At 37.4% G+C, this 22,887-nt stretch overlaps 1 protein-coding gene across 3 annotated transcripts in view; it reads left to right on the top strand.

The window, feature by feature from the left end:
* Positions 1-12,177: 12,177 nt before the first annotated feature.
* CHD2 (chromodomain helicase DNA binding protein 2) overlaps positions 12,178-22,887 on the top strand; it is a 124,224-nt gene continuing 113,514 nt past the window's right edge. For 2 of the 3 annotated variants that reach the window (XM_066240295.1, XM_066240293.1), the window contains exons 1-2: positions 13,095-13,226; positions 16,167-16,660. In XM_066240295.1, the coding sequence (XP_066096392.1) occupies positions 16,557-16,660 (104 nt within the window). In that variant the 5' untranslated portion in view covers positions 13,095-13,226; positions 16,167-16,556. Of the gene's footprint in view, positions 12,752-13,094; positions 13,227-16,166; positions 16,661-22,887 lie in introns of those variants that run through there. The other variant, XM_066240294.1, reaches the window with a different exon arrangement.

Below are 22,887 nucleotides of genomic sequence, written 5' to 3'. Positions count from 1 at the left end.
TTCCTCTGTGTTTGGATATGAGATTGTCATTCATGTGGTTGGGCACTTACAAAAATTGAGAATTGGGTCTCTAAAGACACAAAGGTATGAGAAGTGTAACGAAAGACTATAAATGGCAGTAATTGATAATGGCTTACGAAAGGTGCAGTTTAACCCATAGAATAAAAAAAAGGACAGTTGAAGATTAGAAATGTTAAATGAAGATTTTTATCTATTTTAGTGTCAATAATTACAGAAGAATCTAAATGACGTAACTTCTAAATTCATTCCCAATTAATGGAACACAACTTCTATCACCAGCAAGATGAAGGATTGTAATAGATTACATTTTAAAAAGATCTTCATGTACTTTATTTCATGACAGTGCTTTTATTGAGTGTTTTGATGTTTGCTGCTTCCAAGCGTGTACAGTGGGCAGTGATAGTTTTGATGGGCATAAGAAATGAACACAGAAAGCAAAGATAAATGTAGATACTATTATTTTAAATTACTGTAATTCACAAGAAAAGTAAATTATTTAGTTTACTACTATTTCTGCTTCGAGTATCAACGTAGGAAATGCTTTTAAATATTTACTTTTAATGTAGCATTTTGGACTAATTCTCGAATCATAAAAGAGTCTCTCAGTTACTTTGGTGATTAGGTTGGATTGCGTTTGTTACGGATAGCTATTTAAACTCCTGAACTTCTACAGACATGAAAGCCATACTTACACTGAATCACAAGGTTTTCCTGAGCCATGACTTGACACTTAGAGGCTAGATTATGGAAATAAGTACTTTTGAATATAAAATTTTTTTCAAGTTTAGTTTACTGTTATTCAGTGTCTTGATTATAAAAGCGCTGGACAACCAATTATTTACTTTTCTCTCAGATTTAATTCTTTGTTGAGAGGAGTAACGGGAAAAAGGTAATTTGAGGCCATCTCCATCTTATGCATTAATGAGAGGTAGAGGGGTGTGATGGAAAATATAACTGAGGCCCTGGCTGGTTGGCTCAGTGGTAGAGTGTCGGCCTGGTGTGCAGCAGTCCCGCATTCGATTCCTGGCCAGGGCACAAGCGCCCATCTGCTTCTCCACCCCTTCCCCTCTCCTTCCTTTCTGTTTCTCTCTTCCCCTCCCGCAGCCAAGGCTCCATTGGAGCAGAGATGGCCCGGGCGCTGAGGATGGCTCTGGCCTCTGCTTCGGGTGCTAGAGTGGCTCTGGTTGCAACAGAGCAACGCCCAGGATGGGCAGAGCATCGCCCCCTGGTGGGCATGCCGGGTGGATCCCGGTCGGGTGCATGCGGGAGTCTGTCTGACTGCCTCCCCGTTTCCAACTTTGGAAAAATACAAAAAAAAAAAAAAGAAAAGAAAAGAAAAGAAAATATAACTGAATTCTGCAGTCATGAGACCCAACCTCTAATGTAAATTAGCCCTGTGATCTTGACATCTTATTCACTGTATACCTTAGTCTCCTAGTTAGTATGAAGTACTTGGAGTTCCCAATCTCTTAAGATATCTTTTAGTTCTTCAATTCTGATATCTTAAATTCCGTGATAAAAATAATAAAGAGAGCTTAATTCTCTTACAAATCCTGGAGAATAGTTTTTGTAATTTTTGCCTTACAAATCATGTATTTTTTTTGTGAAACTATTTCAAGAATAAGAGACTTGAGCAATAGTGTGCCCGACTTTCCCGTTCTTTTCTTTTCTTTTTTTGGCAGAGACAGTCAGAGAGAGGGACAGACAGACAGGAAGGGAGAGAGATGAGAAACATCAAGTTTTCGTTGCGGCTTCTTAGTTGTTCATTAATTGATTTCTCATATGTGCCTTGACCAGGGGGCTATAGCAGACTGAGTAACCCCTTGCTGGAGCCAGCGACTTTGGGCTCAAGCTGGTGAGCCTTGCTCAAACCAGATGAGTCTGAGCTCAAGCTGGTGTCCTTGGGGTCTCGAACCTGGGTCCTCCACATTCTAATTCGACGCTTTATCCACTGTGCCACCACCTGGTCTGGCGTACCCAACTTTCTTAATTTTAGGCATTCCAAGGTATTAATAAATACGGTAAATGAAGACATGTTGGGAAATTGATCTTAAAAAGCCGTTAAGATGCTCCTGGCCTGTGGTGGTGCAGTAGATCAAGTGTCGACCTGGAACCCTGAGGTTGCTGGTTGGAATCCCTGGTCTTGCCGGGTCAAGGCACATACAAGAAGTGACCACTGTGGGTGATGCTTCTCGCTCCTCCCTTCTCCATTTCAGTCTCTCTCTCTCTCTCTCTCATTTCTTCCTCCCTCCCCCCAAAAAATAAAAATTAAAAAAGGCAGTTAAGATGTGAAATTGTCTTGAATCAATTAAGACTTAAAATGACATGAAAGCATTATTTAGAATTTTAATAATAATTATTTGACAACTGTTTAAAGTTTAGTTTAATGAAGCATTTGCAGCTGACTGTTGGGATTACAAATGAGGATTTATAGTTTATGTGCCTGACATAATCTCCTTTAAGAAATCTCTGTACATGAAAGATACCCTTGTTTTCCCGGCTGCCTTTCCGTTGCAGATTGAGTGGTTTAATTCAGACTTAATTTTCAATTTGGCTATTATTTCTAGGTGTGATTAATCATTACAGTTTAAATTCAAGAATATTATCAACTTTTTAAAAAACTGACTTGATTTTTTTATATAGCATTCTTCCTACAGTAATTTGATAGTTTTGATTTAAACATTGTATAAAGCTAGTTTTGTGTTTGGAAAAATTTGCTTTTGAAGGTAAATCATTTATTTGAAATAGAATAGTCCCCAAACAAAGAATTACCATATTTCCCCATTTATAAGATGCTCCCATGTATAAGATGCTCCTCAATTTTGGGACCCAAAATTTGAAAAAAATGTATTACATAAAGTTACTGAACTCAAGTTTTATTCATCATAAAATTCATACAACTCATTACTGTCAGAACTCCTGTCCATTAGCTCGTCTTCATCTGTCTGATGACGAATCACTGTTTAACAATGAGCACAGAAACAAACACTTAAAAGTGGGAAATGCAGTTAAAAAACCCCCAACAACCACTGTATAAGACGCACCCAGTACTACTGAGATCCCAAATTTCCAAAAAGTGCGTCTTATACATGGAGAAATATGGTATTACTACATAGTAATCGTAAGTTTAATTTAGATATTATCATAGACATTTCACATAACTAGAATGAATGGTTTGTGAGTTGTGGCAAAGTTGTCTAATGACTTTATTACTACCTTATTTTTGTGGAAGATATTTTTAATTTCATAATGCTCTGCTTTTATTCTTAATTTAAGTGTTAAAAATTGTTTTAAGATGATTGAATCAAATACAAGAAAAGCACAAATGAACTCATGATAATATGAAACGACTAAATCTTTTTCTTTTAAAGAAAGAGAAGGGGGACAGGAAGTGAGGGAGATGAGAAGCATCAACTTCTGGTTGCAGCACTTTAGTTATTCTTTCATTGCTTCTCGTATGTGCCTTGACGAGCTGGCTCCAGCTGAGCCAGTGACCCCTTGCTCAAACCAGCGACCTTGGGATCATGCTGGTGATCTTGGGGTTTAGAACCTGGGACCTCAGCGTTTTAGGGCCATGCTCTATCCACTGCAACAGCATTGGTCAGGCTGTCTTTGCCTTTTATTATAAAAGGTCCAGCAATCAAAATGGTTATTTATATAACACCTATGATTTCATATTAAATGAGAGTCTATATATCTGCAAAATATTGAAGTTAGGAATATGAGCAAAATAATCAACTCTCTTAGTCTGCACAAGCCATTCTCGGCTTCCCTCTCTGAAGGAAGGCGAGGGGCTGCGAAGGGTTTGGAAAGGAGCCAGTATGGTAGTTGACCTCGGTGTCAGTGATTTTTGTGGTAGACAGAGTGAGATCCTAGTCTTTTTCTGTTTCTGGTGGAGGGTGAACCCAGAGGTACATACTTATTTTGGAAGGTAACTTTTTTATAAACACATTATCAGAAAAATTGGCTTTTCTTTTACCAATATTCCTTAAATCAGTTCCATTCTTCTCTTAGGGGTTATATCAGTTTGTTTTAGTTGGTTGATTTAGGATTCTTCTTTGTTTAGAAAATCCTCTCTTCCTTATAAGGTCTGATTAAATCAGAAGCTTGAAAATACATTGCTGTGTTCCTTGTAAATTGCTTTGTTACCTGTTACTTTGGCACTGTGCTCTTAGAGGTAATTTTGAAGCAGGTTTTCGCTGTACTGACTGATTATTCAAGACGACTCGGTATTTAGATTCCGTAAGGCTATCAGGAACTTGCTTTATAACTTAAAAATCTGAAACCTCACCATGGAAAAGCACTTGAATAGCTTAATTTTAATTTAAATTGTAAACTATTCCTTTCTAAAAATTATTCAATTACTAGACTGTAATACTGAACTTTTAAACAGAGCTTTTTTGGTAGTTCTACATACCGTGATTATTATAATCATACTGAGGGCAGGAGTGAGTGAAAGCATTATAGCCTTACATTCGGAAGGTATTTGAGATATGGGAAACGAATCTTTCAACATTTAGTTTTTGAGGTATTTCAGTCTTAACTAGTAAAAAGTATGACATTTTTGTTATCAAGTACATTTTTAGAAAGGGTAGTGTTTGAATTGAGTAGGTCAGTATAAAGAGTTTTAAATCCTGCCTAACTCTTTTCTTTCTAACTCTTTATTTTAGAAAATAGCACATGATAATGTGATAAGTACATGGTAATGGAACATGCTGTGATAAATATAAAGTGAGCAACATGGCCTTGCAGCTAGGTAGGTAATGGAAGTTTTCCTTTAGAGGTTTTAGTGGCAGATTAGATGACAGACCAGAAGGTAAAATCATTCTGTACTATAAAGGAGTGATGTCTCTGTTAAACCAGTAGGTCCTTTGTTGGGAGTTCTTGGGGACTGAGAATTAGAATTATTTATGTGTTTTTATAGTAACTGATTCTACAGACGAGCCTCCTGCACAGACAAATTTAAGAGTCTCTGGGGTGACACTTCTCATCATCTGCGTGGTCTTTATTGTTCCTAACTACATACATGTCTTGGTCTTCTGGCAAGTGATCCTGATGTTTCTGAATAAATCATGGCATGTTCATGATCTAGTTTTGTTTTTGTTGTTTCTTTGCATAAAATTATCTTCTTTGTGTTTTCTGCAGAAATGTGAATCCTGAGACTGAATCTCTAAGGGACCTGTCCAACATAATAGATCTTTGTGGAAGCATTTAGTAAGTTTTATTCAATTTACATGTTTCTTTGCTCTAAATCTTTTAAATTTTAAATGTGACTTTGGAAATTTTGAGTAACTGAGTCAAAATTATAAAAATGTAGAGAGATTTAGTAAAGCTCAAAGCGGCAAAAAATGTAAAACCAATATGGTTAAATGTGTGTGAAGTTTATTGATTAAATTTTTCTTATTAATTTATTTGAACCTATTATTATTTTCTACTTTCTTCACATAGACAGAGGTACAAGGTACAATGCAGAGAAGCTGACCTTTGAGCATGTTTCTAACATCACCTTTGTTCTGGGTGATGGTAAACTCCCATATTTTTGTATATTAAGTTTTATTGGAATAGCTATACATTGTTGGTCTGGTTTCATACTACAGTACATCTGCAGAGTTGAGAATAGTTGTAGCTAATGGCCACAAACCTTAAATATTTACTGTCTTGTCTTGTAAGGAAAGGATGGACCTTCTTTTGTCCTAGTTCCATCTCTGTTGACAACCTTACCTACCTATGTAGACACACAAGCCTTGGGTTCTCTTTTGGTAATAGAAGATACTTTTTAGTGGGTTTCAGGGTGGTAATTCTAATCAATTAAGTAATTCTGAACTTCTCTTCCCTTAAACTTGAAAGACCAACAAAAACTTCTCTCACACTGGAGTTGTGCTCTGATATTTGAAGACTTGATTACAAAAAGAAAAATATGACTTGGTCACAGTTACTATTGAATAGTTTTTCTACCTCCCAACCTGAGACATAGTGGGAAAAGAGTTAGTGGTAAGGAATTTGGATGAATTCTCAAAAGGATTTATTTATTTTTGACAAAAAATTTTATGTATGATGATTACCTATTAGCTATTTTGTAAGCATACTTATTTTTGAATCCCATTTTGGGAGTCTAGATTCTAGATAATAATTTTTGCTTCTAACTACTACTTCAAATTCTGTTGTATAAATGGCTATTAAGGCCTGCAAAATAGTAAAGTTTTTATTTTTGGTTTTTGATGGTCCCAGATGAGAACTTTCATTGACCTTGTCTTACCATATCTTAAAGAGATTGCCTGGCATAAAGTAGATGTTCAGTAAGTACTTGTTGATTTATCATATATAGTTTTTATTACACATTACCAACTAGTGTTTTGGGTCTAATAAAAGTGAAATTCATTATGAAACAAGTTTTTTTTTAAACATAATTTTTTACTGCTTTAAATATTAATTTTTTGGTATGCCTGAAAGCTAAAACTTTGACTCACTGAAAATTAAAACTGACAAATGTTTTAAGCAGGTATAGTCATGTTTTGAACTAATAGAGGGAATTAATAGTTGGCTGGTCTTTTTCATATCATTTTGTAGTTAGTTTTTATGCTGACTTTATTAGGACCCAGACTTTTTCATATATTGTAATCCTATAGAGGATTTGAGTTCTTTCTGGGTAGTAAGACGAAAGATGTGAATTTTCTACTCAATGTTTTCAAATTCAAGACCAGTACAAAGAATTTTGAAATCCAAGCCATCAGCACCAAGAACCTTACTAACATGATAAGAAGGATCAATTTCTGCTCCGATTATAATTTTATATCCATCTGTCCCTTTGGTTTTGTAATAAGTATTCACTGTTTACCATGATTTAATGAATTGTGGCATTATTAGAGCCCCTTGTTTGTAAAATCAAGAATAATTAATCATGTCTTTGTCCTTGTATTTTACCCTGTTCCCCACATTTTTGTTGCTATTAGAAATTGAGGGTTTGTTGGGAAATAGAGGTAAGGAGATTGCTTCTTTTGGGGGAGCAGTTTTTCAGGCCAACCCAACCGTGAGCCGCGTGCTTGCGTTTCACCTCACCTAGTTTTTATTTTACATTGTCTCTGATTTTGGGAGAAATTTACTTAATTTAGTTAGAATTTAAAGAAAAGAAGTCCTTGCTCAAAAAAATTTGTTTATTTCTAAATATATAACATCTGGTAATTTCAAGAGTTATTTTCTATCTTCTTACCATGGTAGATTTTTTTACCTTAGAATAAGCAATTTTCCATAAAAAGAAGGCATAAACCAGTGAACTTCATAGTAAAGTCTTAACTTTCCATAGTATGAGTTTGAACCTTAGCTTGTGTGTGAAATACACGACAGATGTGGGTCTGAGGATGGAATTCTACATGAAACCATCCTCCCATCAGTCTGTCCGTAGTACCACACAAGTTACTGGAGAGACATGGAGTCCTAGGGCTTGGGTATCTCAGCCCTATCCCCTACTCAAGGTTTTTTTTTTGTCTTTAAATGATTGACTCCACAATCCAGTGGATTCTTCAGATATTTCATTACTGTTGCAGTAAAAATCATTTGAACTTACTGAATATAGTAAGGTTAGTGTGTAGGCCTCCGAGCACTGTGGTTATTGTTATATATTAGAGTAATGGCTCACATTTATTGTGGTCTTTGTGTACCAGGTAATGCAAATGCAATACACGTACTATCTCATTTAAGCCTCACATGAAGTAGGTACTCTGTTTCACAGATGAAGAACTGGATTTTGTTCTTCAAGAATATTTCTAGGCTCACAGAACTCACGTCTGCTCTTTTAAATTTTTTAACATGACTTTGCTTGTTAAACCATTTCAGGTTTTGTAATAATTTGGAATTCACAAAAATGAATGGCTCACTCCTAAATCCCTCGCTCTCCCTGTAGGTGCTTTGATGCTTGACTGACCGTTTTTACTTGGTAACAAGATTTCTCACTTTTGGCTTTTGATTGGCTTTGCCGGGAGTGCCGATGGATGATTTTTCTCCTGGCACTCTTTTTTTCCTCCTCCCCTGTTATCGTAAATATGTGACATATGTCATAACATGACCAATATGTTACTTTCTAATCTCTTTATTACACAAACTAGTGATTTCATTAATTTTGGAATTAAAAAAAGAAGAATGGTATTTAAAAGGAAATTTTATGTAAAGTCCTGGATAAATTTTACCTCTTGTTCTGTGGCAAAGGAATGTAGAGCATTATTGACTTATCATTTCATGAACTAAATTGAATAAATTACACCTATAACCACTGAAATGATTGTAACTTGCTATCAATGCTTTAGTTTCATTGTTCATAATATTTTACATCCCCACCTTCATTTAGAGCTCCATTTTGCATCAAAGCAATAGAGATTGGAGGAAAATTGGTTTATAATTGCAAGAGGAATGATGATATTTTTATTTTTACAGTTCTCTATAGAAGTGTATATCCCTTAATTTAAAGTAATGAACAATTCAAGTGGAAGATATTTTAATGGTGTGGGGAACCAAAGGAGTTATTTAGTTCTCCTTTTCGGTTGGAGAGAAATCGGCAAAACATATTAAGGAGAAATATCTTTTGTTTATTACTGATGTCATGACACTCATTCTCAGTGCTTTATTTGTTTGTTTTGTGGGTGATAGTGTTTCTTGGTTAACCAAATACTAGATTTTTCTATTGTATATAGTAGGCAACGAATCCTAATTATAGTTGAGGATATAAGGTGTTAACTACCTAATAAGCAGGAATGCCCTTATATTTACTAACCGCTTAGTTACTCAGACTATTTCTCTAAATTAGTTTCAGAGCTGCAAAACCTAATAAGTTTAAATTTATTTTTGTGATTATGATGATCCTGATGAGTCAGGGTCAATTAATGGCAATATCTCCTGGTCTCTCACTTGTCCGTTTAATTCAAATTATTTAAATAATGGATTTGTTGTTTTATGAGGAACATTTGCTGTTTTGGCAGTGGGACTATTTTGTTATTTAATTTGAAGTCTGATGACATTTTATGGCAAATATCAAATAAGCCAGGGCCATATTTTGCCTTTTTTAATCAGTTTTTCTACCGACTACATATTTCCTGCAATTTTAGCTATACACCTAAAGATGGTGGCATCTTTATTATCTGTGTTATCTAAATAAAATTAACATCTATTGGACTGGGAAACTATGCTATGATCCACTGCTTTGTTGTTTTTATTTTATCCTTTAAGATTCTTTTACATAATTAGTTTTAATTGAAGAAGCTGGGAAACTTTTCTGCATTGAGATTTAAAATCTCAATATTGCTGTAATTTAGCTTTCCAGGATTTTCGAATTTGAATTTTTGTCTTCTCACAGTGTGACAATATCACATTTAACTATAAAAATTTATCTTTTTACTGCTACATGTATCTGTGATAGTAAAAGAACTTTGTTACTATCTACCATAGTCTTTGACAAGTTGTATGTGTAGTACATACAACTTTAAAACAGTTTCATAGTCAAAGCTGTTAACACAATGAAAGCTTTGTGTATTATAAGAGTATCTTCAAGGTGGATGGATGTTCTCTGTTTGAAGGAATAAGATGATTGGTATTCCAACAGCGTTTTTTTCTTTTAATGTTTTCATCAAGCACCCAGTCAGCTTGAAGAGTCTCAAATGGACCCTACCACTGAGAAATCAAGATGGCAGTCCACTGTGGGGAATAGAGGAAAATGGATTAATGCAAGAATGCTGTGATAATGTACAACCAAGACAGGGTTCTTTTAACGTGGATTTCATGAAATAAATGAAGACAATAGGTTTCTTATCCAACACAAGTGGACAGTGGATTTGACTTTCTAAAGGCTTTTTGTACCATTAAAACAAGTCCATTTTTGACATTTGAAGATGAAAGATGGCACCTGAACAGAGATGATAGTTTGTATGCCTGAAATTTTTTCAGTTTGATTTGTATGAATATGACCTTGTGGAATGTTAACTTTAATAAAATTTCTAACACTTTAAAATTTCTCAGTTTGGCCTTTTTTTTTTCTTCTGAGCTTAAGATTGATTAAATTAAATGTTTGGTTATCGCCGTAAATAACACTTTGGCTTTTACAATTGTCCAGCTGTAAAGTGCACAGAATAAAGCTAGTAAAATGTAGTGGTGTGCTGGGAAGTATTTTACTTGGTTGATTAAGATTTCTCTCCACAACGTTATGGAAATTTATCTGTGCTTTTAGAGATGGTCATTTGGTTGAAATGCTGTTTTATGGTTTGTTAAAAGATTTTGCAAAATAACTGACCAATGGGTAATAATAGACTCTTTACCTTGCCACGTGATTTTAAGGAACTTTGAAAGCAAAATATGTTTTTGTCTTAAGATTCTGGAAGAGTGATAACAGCATTTTGGAGTTATTTTGTGTTGATAAAATGATCTTTTTAACCTATGCTTCTTGACATTGGAAATAAAACTGTCTTGCAATAGGATATTAGTCTGAACATTTAAATCAAATGGATGCCTCCTATTTCCTTAGTCACTGTTAGGGGAAGAAGTGTTGGATTTATTAGGGAAATATTCTTTAGGGTATTCATAAAAGACCTGAAAATTTGGTGGCAATCTTGTCAATAATATAAATATAAAATATGGGTATTCTGCATTTTTCTTACACTATAAAATTAGGACTTTAAAATAAATGAATGACACCATATTACAGATTACTTCTATTTGATTTTCAGGTGAATATTGGCATTTTAATTATTGATAATCAACTGATCTCAATTTATAAATGTGTAGTAGGCTTTATTTTGCTAGATCAAATTTGTTGTTGATAATATTTTGCCATTACACAGGAATAGTTTTAGATTGATTGCTTTTTTGATGAGAAAAAGTTAACCATACTTTGGTTTGTGATCATTGTCAAGTGCTATATAGCACACATCAGGACATGTGCAGTATGTGTTCTCATAAACTGATTGGAAGTGGTTGGTTTGTATAAATCAAAATGGAATTTTGTATTTTGATTTTGATACAAAATTATCCTTTGTAGAAAGAATGGGCTTGAAACTGGGTTTTGATTATGGATTTTACAATTACCTAGATGCAACTTGTTGCTTTTGTTGGGTAGTCTTTGAAAATGGATGTCCTCAGTGAGGAAAGGACATTATTCTGGAAGATTATAATGTTGAGTAGGGGAAGTTTGATTCTTTTTTGGATGTATTGTTTTCTTGGGTGCTTTCTGAGAGAATGGGTATTGAATAATTTGTTCTTGGCATTAGTATTAATTTTGTTCCATTGCAGTTTTGAAATTTAAGAGAATTTGCCCTGTGACATTACTTTTGATAACTTGCTGTCAGATTTGACCCATTGTTATTAACCATTTTTGAAATGTGTATATACTTAGAAATTGATTTGAAATACAAGGGAAGAGTGGGGATATATGTGTTGTCTTGGTTTTGGAGGTGGACTTTCTTGGATTTATTTGAAGATGACTGTGGTAGTTCCATTTAATGACTTTGTTTTGCCTGAATCAATGTGGGAAGTAAATTTATTGTTATGAGAATTTTTTGGGGGTAAAGTTTGCAAGGTTGAATAATTTTAAAAAATTTTGTGGAAGTGCAAAGAAAAATTGAGATTCTCCAATAAAAACTAGTTTTATTAATTTTTGCTCTAATGCAACTGAACACTAGGGAGGCGCTCTTGAGTTGTGCCCTTTTCTTCCAGTTGGGTTGGAAAATTCCCCCTAAAATCTGTCTATATTTAATTTTTATGCTTCATAAAGAAGGCAAAACTTGAACTTAATTTATGAGATTAAGATTTTGCTTTTTAGACACCATTTTACCCAGGGGGGTTTAATTTTTTTAAAAGATTAGTATTAAGATGACCTTATAATTCTCTAAGAATTATCCCTTTTTCAAAATGGCTTTGTAAAACACCACTTCCTGTCCAGAGAGGAAGTTATTTTAGCTCAAGGACTGAAATATTTAGCAGATCTTTAGACAAAAGGAACAAATTACATTTCTCTCTGGCTTAAAAAGGGTGCTTGAGCCAGAGGGGGTTAAGAAACCCTCCCCCCTCCCCTTGATGGGGTGGTCTGGAGGGGCAGGGAGGTGTGGGGGTGGGGGTCCTTAGGCTCCCAGGGATGGAAGATCTTTTTTTTTCTTCTTTTTTTCTTTTTTTTTTTTTTGGTGGAGATGAAGGGGTGGGTCTATGGTACATCACCTGAGTTGTGGGGTAAATGTAGAGAGTGTCAATCAAAGGCAGAGCTCAGAGCTGGGAAGGAGGCTCTAGATGGCGGCTGTGCCTTAGAGAGAGCGCGCTCTGCTCCCTGCCTTCGCCTCACTTTACGCAACTTTCCCTAACTTTCGGGCAGCCTCAGGGGGCCCCCGCAGCCCCCTGCCTTTCCTAGTGACTTACTGGGGTCGATTGGAACCTTTTTTAGGGAGGAAAGCAGCTTTTAGGAGCTTGCTTTTCGTGCCTTGTTGCAAAGAGGCAGCCGTACTGAGAGCTCAGGTCGTTGTTTTCCAGCTTAGAAGCCATGGCGCACCTCCATTTTTGTGCGCTCTCCTAATGAGGTTTTTTCCTTCCGCACCCGTTTTAATTTTAATTGTTGCTTCATTTTTGGGGACCAGTTAACCTACTGGAGGCTTATTTTATTTATTTTTCGGTTTTTATCGGAAAATTGTTTTTATTTTTAATTATTTGCGATCTGATATTTTTCTACTACTAGATAGGACTCTTGCTTTGGACCTACTACATGGATCAGGTAAGTTCATGATCATTAGTGATAATTTTAAAGATTTATATGTTAAAGTTTGCTTTATTTTCTGTAAATACGAGAAATTCCTGGATGACGCAATAAGATTCAGAGATTGTTATTTGTATCCAGGGTGTTACTTTGAGAAACTTTCCTTATTGATAGAGATGATTTCCCCTGTTCGGTTTATCCTGTATCTTTTTTTTTTTTTTAATGGTAAAAATAGAAATACTTTGGTTTTCGGTGCTTACCGCTGTTGTATTACAATAATATCGTTACATGGTCAGGACTTTGTTCCTGATAATAAAGCCATCGATAGAAGCCGGGACCTTACCTTTCTTTCAACTTTTGACAGTAAATACCTGGGCACAGGACTTCAAAGCAAACACAGATTCCCCCTCCCCCTTAATTTTAAGAATTAAAAGATGATGAGAAATAAGGACAAAAGCCAAGAGGACAGTTCGCCACACAGCAATGCATCGAGGTATGAACTATCAACTTTCTTCCTTATTTCTTTTTTTTGGGAAACCTTAGCTTACATTGTTTACCTTGACAGACATGGAGAGCTGTCTGTGTTTTTTTAAGTATTATACTAATTTGGATTCGTTTTTTAAAGCATGACCTTGAGATTGCTAATATGCCACACCCTAATTTTTTGGTAGCAATTTATGAAAGTTGAGTTGACTAAGGCCTCTTACAGCAGTCTAAAGGTAAGGTACCTTTATTCAAGGGGGCCTTTTTGATAAAACTACAGTTTCTCTGTCCATAAATTTTAGTTTTAGGTTTTTGTGCTGTGGAAAAATGACCTTGTCGGTTTAGCCATTGCTGCATTGCACCATTTTACATACAAGGCAGATTTTTTCTTTGAAGAAGCTGGGGTACCCAAACTTGGAACTGAAGGCCATAGAGGAGCCTTGTGGTAGTAAATTATAGTAAATAGACATTTGAGAAAGTTAGATGAATGAAAAAATGTGCATTTTAAAGGGAAATTGCTAAAAGGACTCTTTGACTGATGCCTCTCAGTTTATATTTTTATTTGATTCTCTATTTCTTTTGATACCTTTGACATTTTAAGAAATTTTGATATAATTTATCAAAACCTTTAGTCGATGGTTACAGTTCCTGCATTTAGGAAATTAAATCTGATCCCAGAAATCCTGGGGTACTGTCAGTGTACTTTTGCTTTGTGTTTCTTACTGTGATTAAAATAGTATATTTTTTATTTAAAATATTTTGAGGTTACATTTATATACTTTTGTATACTTATATTCAGACAATGCTTTCTGGTTGGTAGATGTAGTATATTACCCTGGCACTTTAGTTGTAGCTGCTTTACACTTATTGATTTATTTCGACAGTGTCTTCTGGAATTTTTTACCTTCTGAAGCTTACAAATGTACTGTTCAAAACAGGATTTGTTTCATGTTAATTGGAGAACCTTATTAGTGACTAAGTAATAAAGTCTTAGATGTTTTGTTATATGGTCTGCACATTAATTTTTAAAAGCACATGTTATTTCTTGGGTGTTCTTATAAATTATTATGTTAAGAATTTTTAATCTAGTTAACAAGGATGTGATGTGATATTTTTTTTTCCTCTTCCCAGTTCTGCCTTTATGTTTATAATTTTATATAAGTAATATACTTTATTGGGTTAGTAAATATGAAAGTTTTTAACGTGGTTTATTACAGATGTTGAATTTCATTCCTTTCCTCAGACTACAAATATTTTGACTTGAGATTTCAAAAGTACCTTTCCACATTCTTTTGCTAATTGAGTTGTCACATAGTTTGGTCTGCTGTCCTTTGATCTTACATGCCCTCCTAATCACCTAGGTTAGGTTTAGGACAGAAGACTTCTCTACTAATCCTAAACTGATTACCCTGGAAAGTAACAGTGATTTGAGGAAATAGGAATTCTCACATACCTTTGACAAATTACTAAAGGGTCAGTACCTAAAATTGTTACTCCCTTGAGTATGATTTGCATAGTCTCACCTGGGTTTTGGCTTTCTTATGCAAGGTTGGTGGTTAACTCTGCTTTCTAATTTAAAAATCAAGCAGTGTTGTTGTTATTTTAATAATTTACTGCACCTGGAAAACTACTTTGAAGTTGTCATGTGTTTGTCTACAGGCACAGTGGGGTTACAGCCTAACAAGAAGCATGCACTGTACTTTCAGATCATTTTGTCAAGTATATTTTGATTTGTGTACCTGATGAATGTCCAAAAACATTTTGAGGTTTCTTAAATTTTTAATTTAAGTTTTAAATTTCCTTGAATTATGGTTAAATTGAATACCTTAAGCATGTACATAATCATGACATCTCTTCCTTTAAAAATTGTAAAGCTAAAGGATAATAGTGATGTTTCATTGTAGTGATGTTACTTTATTTTTAGGGAGCTAAAATACAAGACTGTCCTGAACTAGTACTGTACTTGGTTCCTTGATCCATCAGACTTTTTCCTTTAAGGACCTGTTTCTGTGTCACTAAGTCCTGTGTTCAGGAAGCATTACAAAAACCACTTTTGCTGGAGAGCAAGGGAGAAGTTTGCAAATCAAGTAAACTTTGGTCTGAGAATTAATTTTAAGGTCTGAAGGGATTGAATGCAGGCTTCCTCTTTTTTTGGAAATCATGCAGTATTTACCAGTGATTATGTAAGTTACTCCTGTATTCTTTTGCAGTTAATATTTAAGTATAATGTTACACTTTGCATAGCATCATTTTCGTGGAGTAAAAAGTTTACTTCTAAAAGTAAGATTATAAACTTACTGGATACCTGTAATGTTTCTAAATATTTAAAACAAAGTTTCAGGGATAGACCTGCAAGTGAAATGTATACCACACACTTACCTAACTACTTTACATGTCGGGCTAACTTCTGTAATATCAGAGGGAAATCAGGAGAGAAGGGAACAGGATGGAAGTGTCTGGGCACACAGAGTTCTGTGTTCTAGGGCTAGGACTCCTCCGCCTTTGCAATTTATCCTAAGAACTGAAACTTTTTATTACATTGATTTCCAAATCGTCTGCCTTGGAACCAGATTTATTTTGATAACCTGGGGTGTGGTGAAAATCATCTGCTTCTTAATCAGCTTTTTAGCAGTTATTCCAAAACCCTGGGGGTGTTTAGAAACGGCAAATGCAGTTGCTTGTGGACTCTAAAAGTCAGTTTTTTGTGTGGCAGCCATTTTATGACACTGATAATTCTTACGGATCGGGAGTTTTGAGAAGACTTGAAAATAAAGCTAATCGAAACGTGAAATACCAAAATCTCATCTTCTCCCCCCTGTCCTTTTTGGGTCCTCTGGTGCTTAAAATAAAGGGCACCTCGGTATTTAGCGCTGGAAGCAGCTCTGGGAGCCCCTGGCATCTTGGTGCAGGTCCAGCTCAGTCACAAAATGGCTGTTCCTTTGTGCCGCAGCGCTGACAGACATACTGCATTGCACTGTGTACTCGCCAAACAGCAGGAAGTTGCCGTGCCGAGTTCAAAGGCCGGCCGGCGCCGGCGCCGAGAGCTGATTGGTTGAGCGCACGCCCGGTAACAGCAGGTCAACAGCGTCGGCCCCGCCCCGTGACGTCAGCCGCCTCGCCGTCGAGACGAGTAGACGCAGTGACGTCGCGCTGCGTGCGCAACTCGGGTGCTTCCTGTTCTCCGCCCAGCCAGCCGTGGCCAGGAAGGGGGGGGAGGGCAGCGCCAGCTGGGACTTTCCGGTGGGCGGTCGCTTCCCTGAACTAGCTCGCTCCTGGCGGTTCTCCGCCCTGTCGGGCCGTCCACACCCTGCAGCACGAATTCCTTTGCCGAAGTCTGGGGATGGTTTTCTTTTTAGCAGCAGCTGCTGCTTTTTTTTTCTTTCCCAATTGTATTTATTTGGTTGACATTGGTTCGCAAAAGCCAAACGAGTCTCTACTTCTGGAGTAAGTAAAAGACACTCGTTGGAAACCTTCACATCGAAAACCTGCCAGTTTCTACAGTTTTCGCTATCTTTTCTAGCGAACCTTTCTTTTCCTCCCCTTTTCTGTTCAGTGTGTTCAGTGAGTTTAATTTTGTTACCCTTGATCCAAGCCATTTCATTGTCGGAGGAGACATTTTTATTTAAATTGAAACGTTTTAGCAGGTGTTAGAGCTGTTGTTATATATACATGGCTCATAAACAAAGGAACATGTCTGCATTTTTACTTGGTACCACACATTTTCTGAATTGGCGTGTGACTGAGAGAAACAGGTCAGAAGCTCAGGTCAGTATGTGCTAAGTGACCTGCTTTTAAGATGAACAGGGATAGTTAAGTAGCAGAATCTTAAGACTTTGTTTAGTAAGTGCAAATATTTGGTTAACCTAAAAAGATAGAATACAGCATTAGACACCCATTTCTATGCAAATTATATGTTAGGTAAAAACACTTTTAAAATATTACTAGCATGTGGTAAAGAAAAGTGACTCCCAAAAGTTAGCTGATAGTGGAATCACATGGAAAAATCTTGGGAAACTTCTCAGAGTCCCCATTCTAGGAGTTTTAATTCAGTTCAGATAAACTAGGAAAAATACTATAGTGACATACGTTGTCTACGTTTGGAAACCCTTGCAAGGATTTCTGATTGAAAAAAAAAATAGTTTACCAATGATGACATTATACAGGTTCAACTAATGAGTTTAAGCATGAAGGTAAGGCTATATTAATGTTTTTCTATTGTACCCAACAAGTTTATTTCTACGTTATGGAGTATTTTTTTAAGCAGGAACAGAAGTGAAATTTTGGCCATAGGTCAGGCACTTTTTGAGTAAAATAACACTTTGAAAGAGATGTGACCCTTCTTAGTACAGGTAGAAGTGTTCACCTGAGCATATGTTAAATTTCTGAATAAAGTTTGTATAAAGTAAAATTCATTATAATTGGTTTTTGTAGATTCTCATCATTTTGTTACTTTTCAGATATTTTATGAATACTTCCGGTAAAACTGAATTTTCAGGCCGTTTTCTAGACTTTCTCATTAGAGGTTCCGTATGTGATGTTCTCTACAATTTTATGGTCAAATAAATTATAACACATTGAACAGCCTTACAGACAAATACTCTAGAATTTTATCTTTAACCGGTATTTCCACCTTCTCAAAGTGCATGTGAAGCAACAAGAACAAAGTTTCCTTGTTTATTGAGAGTAGATTACTGTATCAACACTTTCATTTTTGCTGAATTCATGCTCATTTTTTAACTCCTAAAGGTGAGATAGAATTAAGTAGCATTGTAGTCATGTGCCAGGATCTAAACTGCTCTGCTGAAGATGGTTTACCTAAAATAGAGATCATTAATATTTGAGTTAAAGTACATCTGATATTACAGCAATTTATTTGTGAATTGCTGGCATGCCACTTGAGCCAATTACCTTTTTAAAGAACCAGAATTAAGTCCGTTCATTAATTCCATCTCTGTTTTCCTCTTGTGTTCATTAATTCCATCTCTGTTTTCCTCTTGTCTCTCTTTTGGATTCTTGTTTTGAAAATCAGTTTCCAGTTGATATTTGGCTCTTTGGAGGTTAACATTGTATGTAAAGATTTATGTCATCACAGGAAGATGTGCAAACTAATAGGGAATTAAAGTTGTAAAAGTTTTATTTAGCAGGTTGTTGATTGAAAGGTGAACCGGAAAGTGTAATTGCATTATACTTCAAGGTATATCTGAAACTCAAAATTTAACAATTAAGTCTCCCCACCCCCAAGTACAGCAATCCCCCGTTTATGCTACATCTTGAGACCACCTGTGATTTCCAAACTCCAGTTATTTTCCCCATAAAATGTTGTATAGAAAACTTGTTCCTGACAAAAATTGACTGCTGGGTGACACAGTAATTTTTACCTTTTTTCTGAAGACCTTAAGAAGTCATTTGGCTTTCTTGATGGGGTGGGGGTCACTTTAGCAAAGTAAAGTGTTATTTCTTTGTTGTTAAATCTCTGGGTTTTATTAACTAGCCACAGGCCACCTAGGTGAGTTAACAGTTTAATTATCTGCGTTATTTAGTTTTATTTTTTAAAAGATTTCATTCATTTTAGAGAGAGGAGAGAGAGAGAGAAAGAAGGGAGAGGAGGGAAAGGGGGAGGAGCAGGAAGCTTCAACTCAGAGAGAGAGAGAGAGAGAAAGAAGGGAGAGGAGGGAAAGGGGGAGGAGCAGGAAGCTTCAACTCCCATATGTGCCCTGACCAGGCAAGCCCAGGGCTTCTAACCGGTGACCTCAACCTTCCAGGTTGACGCTTTATCCACTGGGCCACCAAAGGCCAGGCTCATCTATGTTATTTTGTATACAAATAAAAATAACTGTTGGCTGACTTTCTCTGGGTGCTTTATAGAGCTGAGACTGCATCCTAACCTTCCTGGGAATTGAAGTCAAATTTATACTTTTGCAGAATAACTCTTCAAATACCAGGGTTGGGACACATTGTTGATGAGTCTCTTAGGACCTTTGCCCCTATTCAATCTAAACTTGAATTGATAGGGCAAGTGACAGCTCCCCTGCACTGTCTGACTTGGAGTGCCGTTTACGTGGTGGGGGACAGACAGGGCATGACTTTATAAACCACGGACAACCACAATGTATGGAAGCAGTCCATGCTACATTTCTGAACAGTTCCAATTTAGCTTTTTATTGTGAACATGTTTGGTTAAGGGTCACCTGTTTTGATATTTCACTGACATTCCTAGATTTTATTTCAAACTGGAAAGTATGAAGTTCTTTTTCCCGGGATGCCCCCATTGTTGGCACCCTGGAATTCAGGGGTGAATGTTGTAGAAGAACTCCCTGGCTGGTTAAGGCATCATGCTAAGGATAGTTCTGATTTTATACTTTGGATTCAAGTCTAGTGAGTTGTGTTGTCACTTGTGATGTGTTGAACTGTTTCTAATGTGCTGGTGAGAGCTGTGTATGTAATAGGCACCAGTGTAGTGCGCACTTTAATACTGAAAACTATGCTCCCAATTTAGCCAGTGAAATACTCATCGCTGGACTTGCAGTTGACTCTTTTTAACAGTGTGGATGATAGCGTTTACTAGGTTATGATGATTCAATAACATCCTGCTCTAAAGTGCTTAACAAAGAGCTTGGTACTTTGAAAGCACTCCGTAAATGTAAGCTATTAGTAATGTTATTTTATTTTGAATACCTTTTTATCTTACATTCTTACCCTTTTCTTATCCTTTTGCACTTTCTGAGCCTCTACGAGCCAGGTTGTCCCTGAGGGTCACGGTTGGTGTCTGGCTCTCCCACAAGTATCTGTCTAGGTTAAGGTGATTTTAGGAGGCAACTACCCTTCCTTCTAGCTAACTGAAACTTTGCATGTGCTTTGCAGTCAGTCCTCTCCTAGGACTTTTTTCTGTGAACGTCAGCCTTTTGAAGGGAGCCTCTTACTTTTTCTGGACTAGAGCAGCCTTTTTTTTTTTTTTAAGATTTTATTAATTCATTATAGAGAGGGGAGAGAGAGAGAGAAGGGGGAAGAGCAAGAAGCATCAACTCCCATATGTGCCTTGACCAGGCAAGCCCAGGGTTTTGAACCGGCAACCTCAGCGTTTCCAGGTTGACGCTTTATCCACTGCGCCACCACAGGTCAGGCCAAGGGCAGCCTTTTATTTGAGTCCGTCCTCTGGGGTGTAGCTCTGAACAAATGCCCCTCCCCCTCTGGAGCTAGCAGTTCCTGTCCTGCCTTCTCTGCCCTTTTCCCCTCTGAGGCTGTGTAGAGCGAGTTGTTGAATACCAAGGCGCAGTGCTATTTGGTTGTAAACGTAACAGCAATAATATTTACAACCATTGTTCATATTGGCTGGCTGTAGCGTGTTTTTAGGAATCATGGTGTCTTCCCCTTAGCACTGTGCATTTGGTTTCGTGTAATACCTCCCGTCTCTGGTGTATTATGTTAGAACTGGCTAGTCTAGATATTTGTGTATTTGGTTTCCTGTACTTAATTTCCTTTCCTTTATGGTTAATGCGCCAGTTGTGTTTAAAGAAAGAAACAAAGAAAGAGAGAGACACACCAGGCCCCAAACAGGGTCACTTGTGTGAAATGTCACACTAGCAAACCAAGACCTAATCTCTAACCTGATTACACCTTTTTTTTTTTTTTTGTATTTTTCTGAAGTTGGAAATGGGGAGGCAGTCGGACAGACTCCCGCATGCGCCCAGCCGGGATCCACCCGGCATGCCCACCAGGCGCGATGCTCTGCCCATCTGGGGCGTCGCTCTGCTGCAATCAGAGCCATTCTAGCGCCTGAGGCAGAGGCCATAGAGCCATCCTCAGCGCCCGGGCCAACTTTGCTGCAATGGAAGAGAAGGGAAGGGAAGAGAGACAGAGAGGAAGGAGAGGGGGAGGGGTGGAGAAGCAGATGGGCTCTTCTGTGTGCCTTGGCCGGGAATCGAACTCGGGACTTCTGCATGCCAGGCCAATGCTCTACCACTGAGCCAACTGGCCAGGGCCACACCTTTTTTAGTTAAAGATTTTTAATTTCTTGACTTTTTAGAGAGAGAGATAGGGAGAGAGAAAAAGGGGGGAGGAGCAGGAAGCATCATCTCCCATATGTGCTTTAACCAGGCAAGCCCAGGGTTTCGAACCGGCAACCTCAGCATTGCAGATAAATGCTCTATACTGCACCACCACAGGCCAGATTCTACTTAAACTTTCAAACTTCCCCAGGAATGTGACTTTACACCTACCAACCTGGAATTTCCTGGTCAGCAGGAAGAGGCAATCTGCTCATCACTTCCCCTTTGGATGGGGGCCTAACCTGAAACAATGGATTCCCTACTAATTTCTTTCCTTGCCCCCCATGAGCCTTTAAAAACCTTGCACTTTGTGGAGCCTTTCTGGGCTCCTCTGCACTTGCTAGAAGGATTGATGCCCCATTCCTGAATTGTTCTTTACGTTTTACTTGGTTGAATTTTGACCTCACAACTGAGTTATTTATTTATTTTTTAATATCAGACCTCGGAGAGCTTCTAAAAATAACAATGGCCAACTCAACCCCTGGGATTGAGTTAACCTAAAAGCTGTCCATGTGGTTCAAATTTGCATGTCTTTCCCTACGTTTGCATGTCTCTCCATGTGTCTCAAGACTGCTGACCGAGCACCTCTTGTCCTATTGTTTTCTGACCCTTGGTCTTGCCCCTGCTTGTCCTATTTTCTCAGTTCCCGTTTTAGGGCAGTTTTAACAGCAGCTGGAGTTTGGAATCCGGAACCAAAGGCTAAGGAGTGCGGTGTGTTTCTGACGGAAGAGGAAGTTTCTGCACCATGTTCTGCATGTCTGGCTGCAGCGTGCCTTTAAATCGTGCGTGCTGACAGGCCGCCCTCATCTCAGGTTGATTTAAGTTCTAGCGCTAGCTCTTCCTTTTTAGTTGCCTCCTCAAGCTTGGATTCCAGAATTAGCTTGGGATTCAGTTCCAGTCCTCCTAGAACTCCCTTTCCCTCTAGCTGATGCAGGTGCAGTCTAAAAGCAGAGACTGTATTGGTGGGTGTGGCCACCGCTACCCTGAGGAGCAGTTGGAGTGCTGTTTGCAAGAGAAGAGGATAAGTAGATGAGCCACAGGGGTGTGCACCTGGCATTATTTCTTTAGACCAGCAGTGCCGGTAACGCCTGTGATCTTTTCATTTTGGAGGGACAGGAGAATGTGGTGAACAGTTTATAGAAAAATACCAGAGTTAGATTTACATTTTAATGGAGTGCTTGACTGTGTCAGGCATGTTTTAAGGGCTTTTTTGATGTCGATTTTATTTAATGTGGGGGTTAGTGTAGCAGAATTGCTTAGCAACCCCTTTAGGCTGGAACCAGCTCTCCCCAATGAACTGTCATTGATGCTCTTCCTCTGCGGGTCTGTGGGTGGTCCCCCCCTTACCCCCACAGAACATCTGCCTGTTCTCTCCCTTCAGGTGACTTAGATACTTCAGAAGAATTTGTAGCTACTTACCACATTTGTTTATGCTGATTGTGCTTGTATTTGTGCATTTCAATGAAATGTCCAGCCAACACATGAGATGATGAATGTGAGATTTTTCAGTGAAAACTAAGTTGACTGCTTTGGGAAGAATCAGTGGTAGCTGTTACTACAGTACTACTGTGCATGAGCCTGGGATCCGTTCTGAGCCCTTGATATTTGTTCACTTGATTCATCCTC

This window comes from Saccopteryx bilineata, chromosome 7 (assembly GCF_036850765.1).
Source record: "Saccopteryx bilineata isolate mSacBil1 chromosome 7, mSacBil1_pri_phased_curated, whole genome shotgun sequence".
Lineage (NCBI taxonomy): Eukaryota > Metazoa > Chordata > Mammalia > Chiroptera > Emballonuridae > Saccopteryx > Saccopteryx bilineata.
The sequence above is the reverse complement of the archived record's forward strand: the minus strand, read 5'-3'. Positions and strand labels throughout refer to the sequence as shown.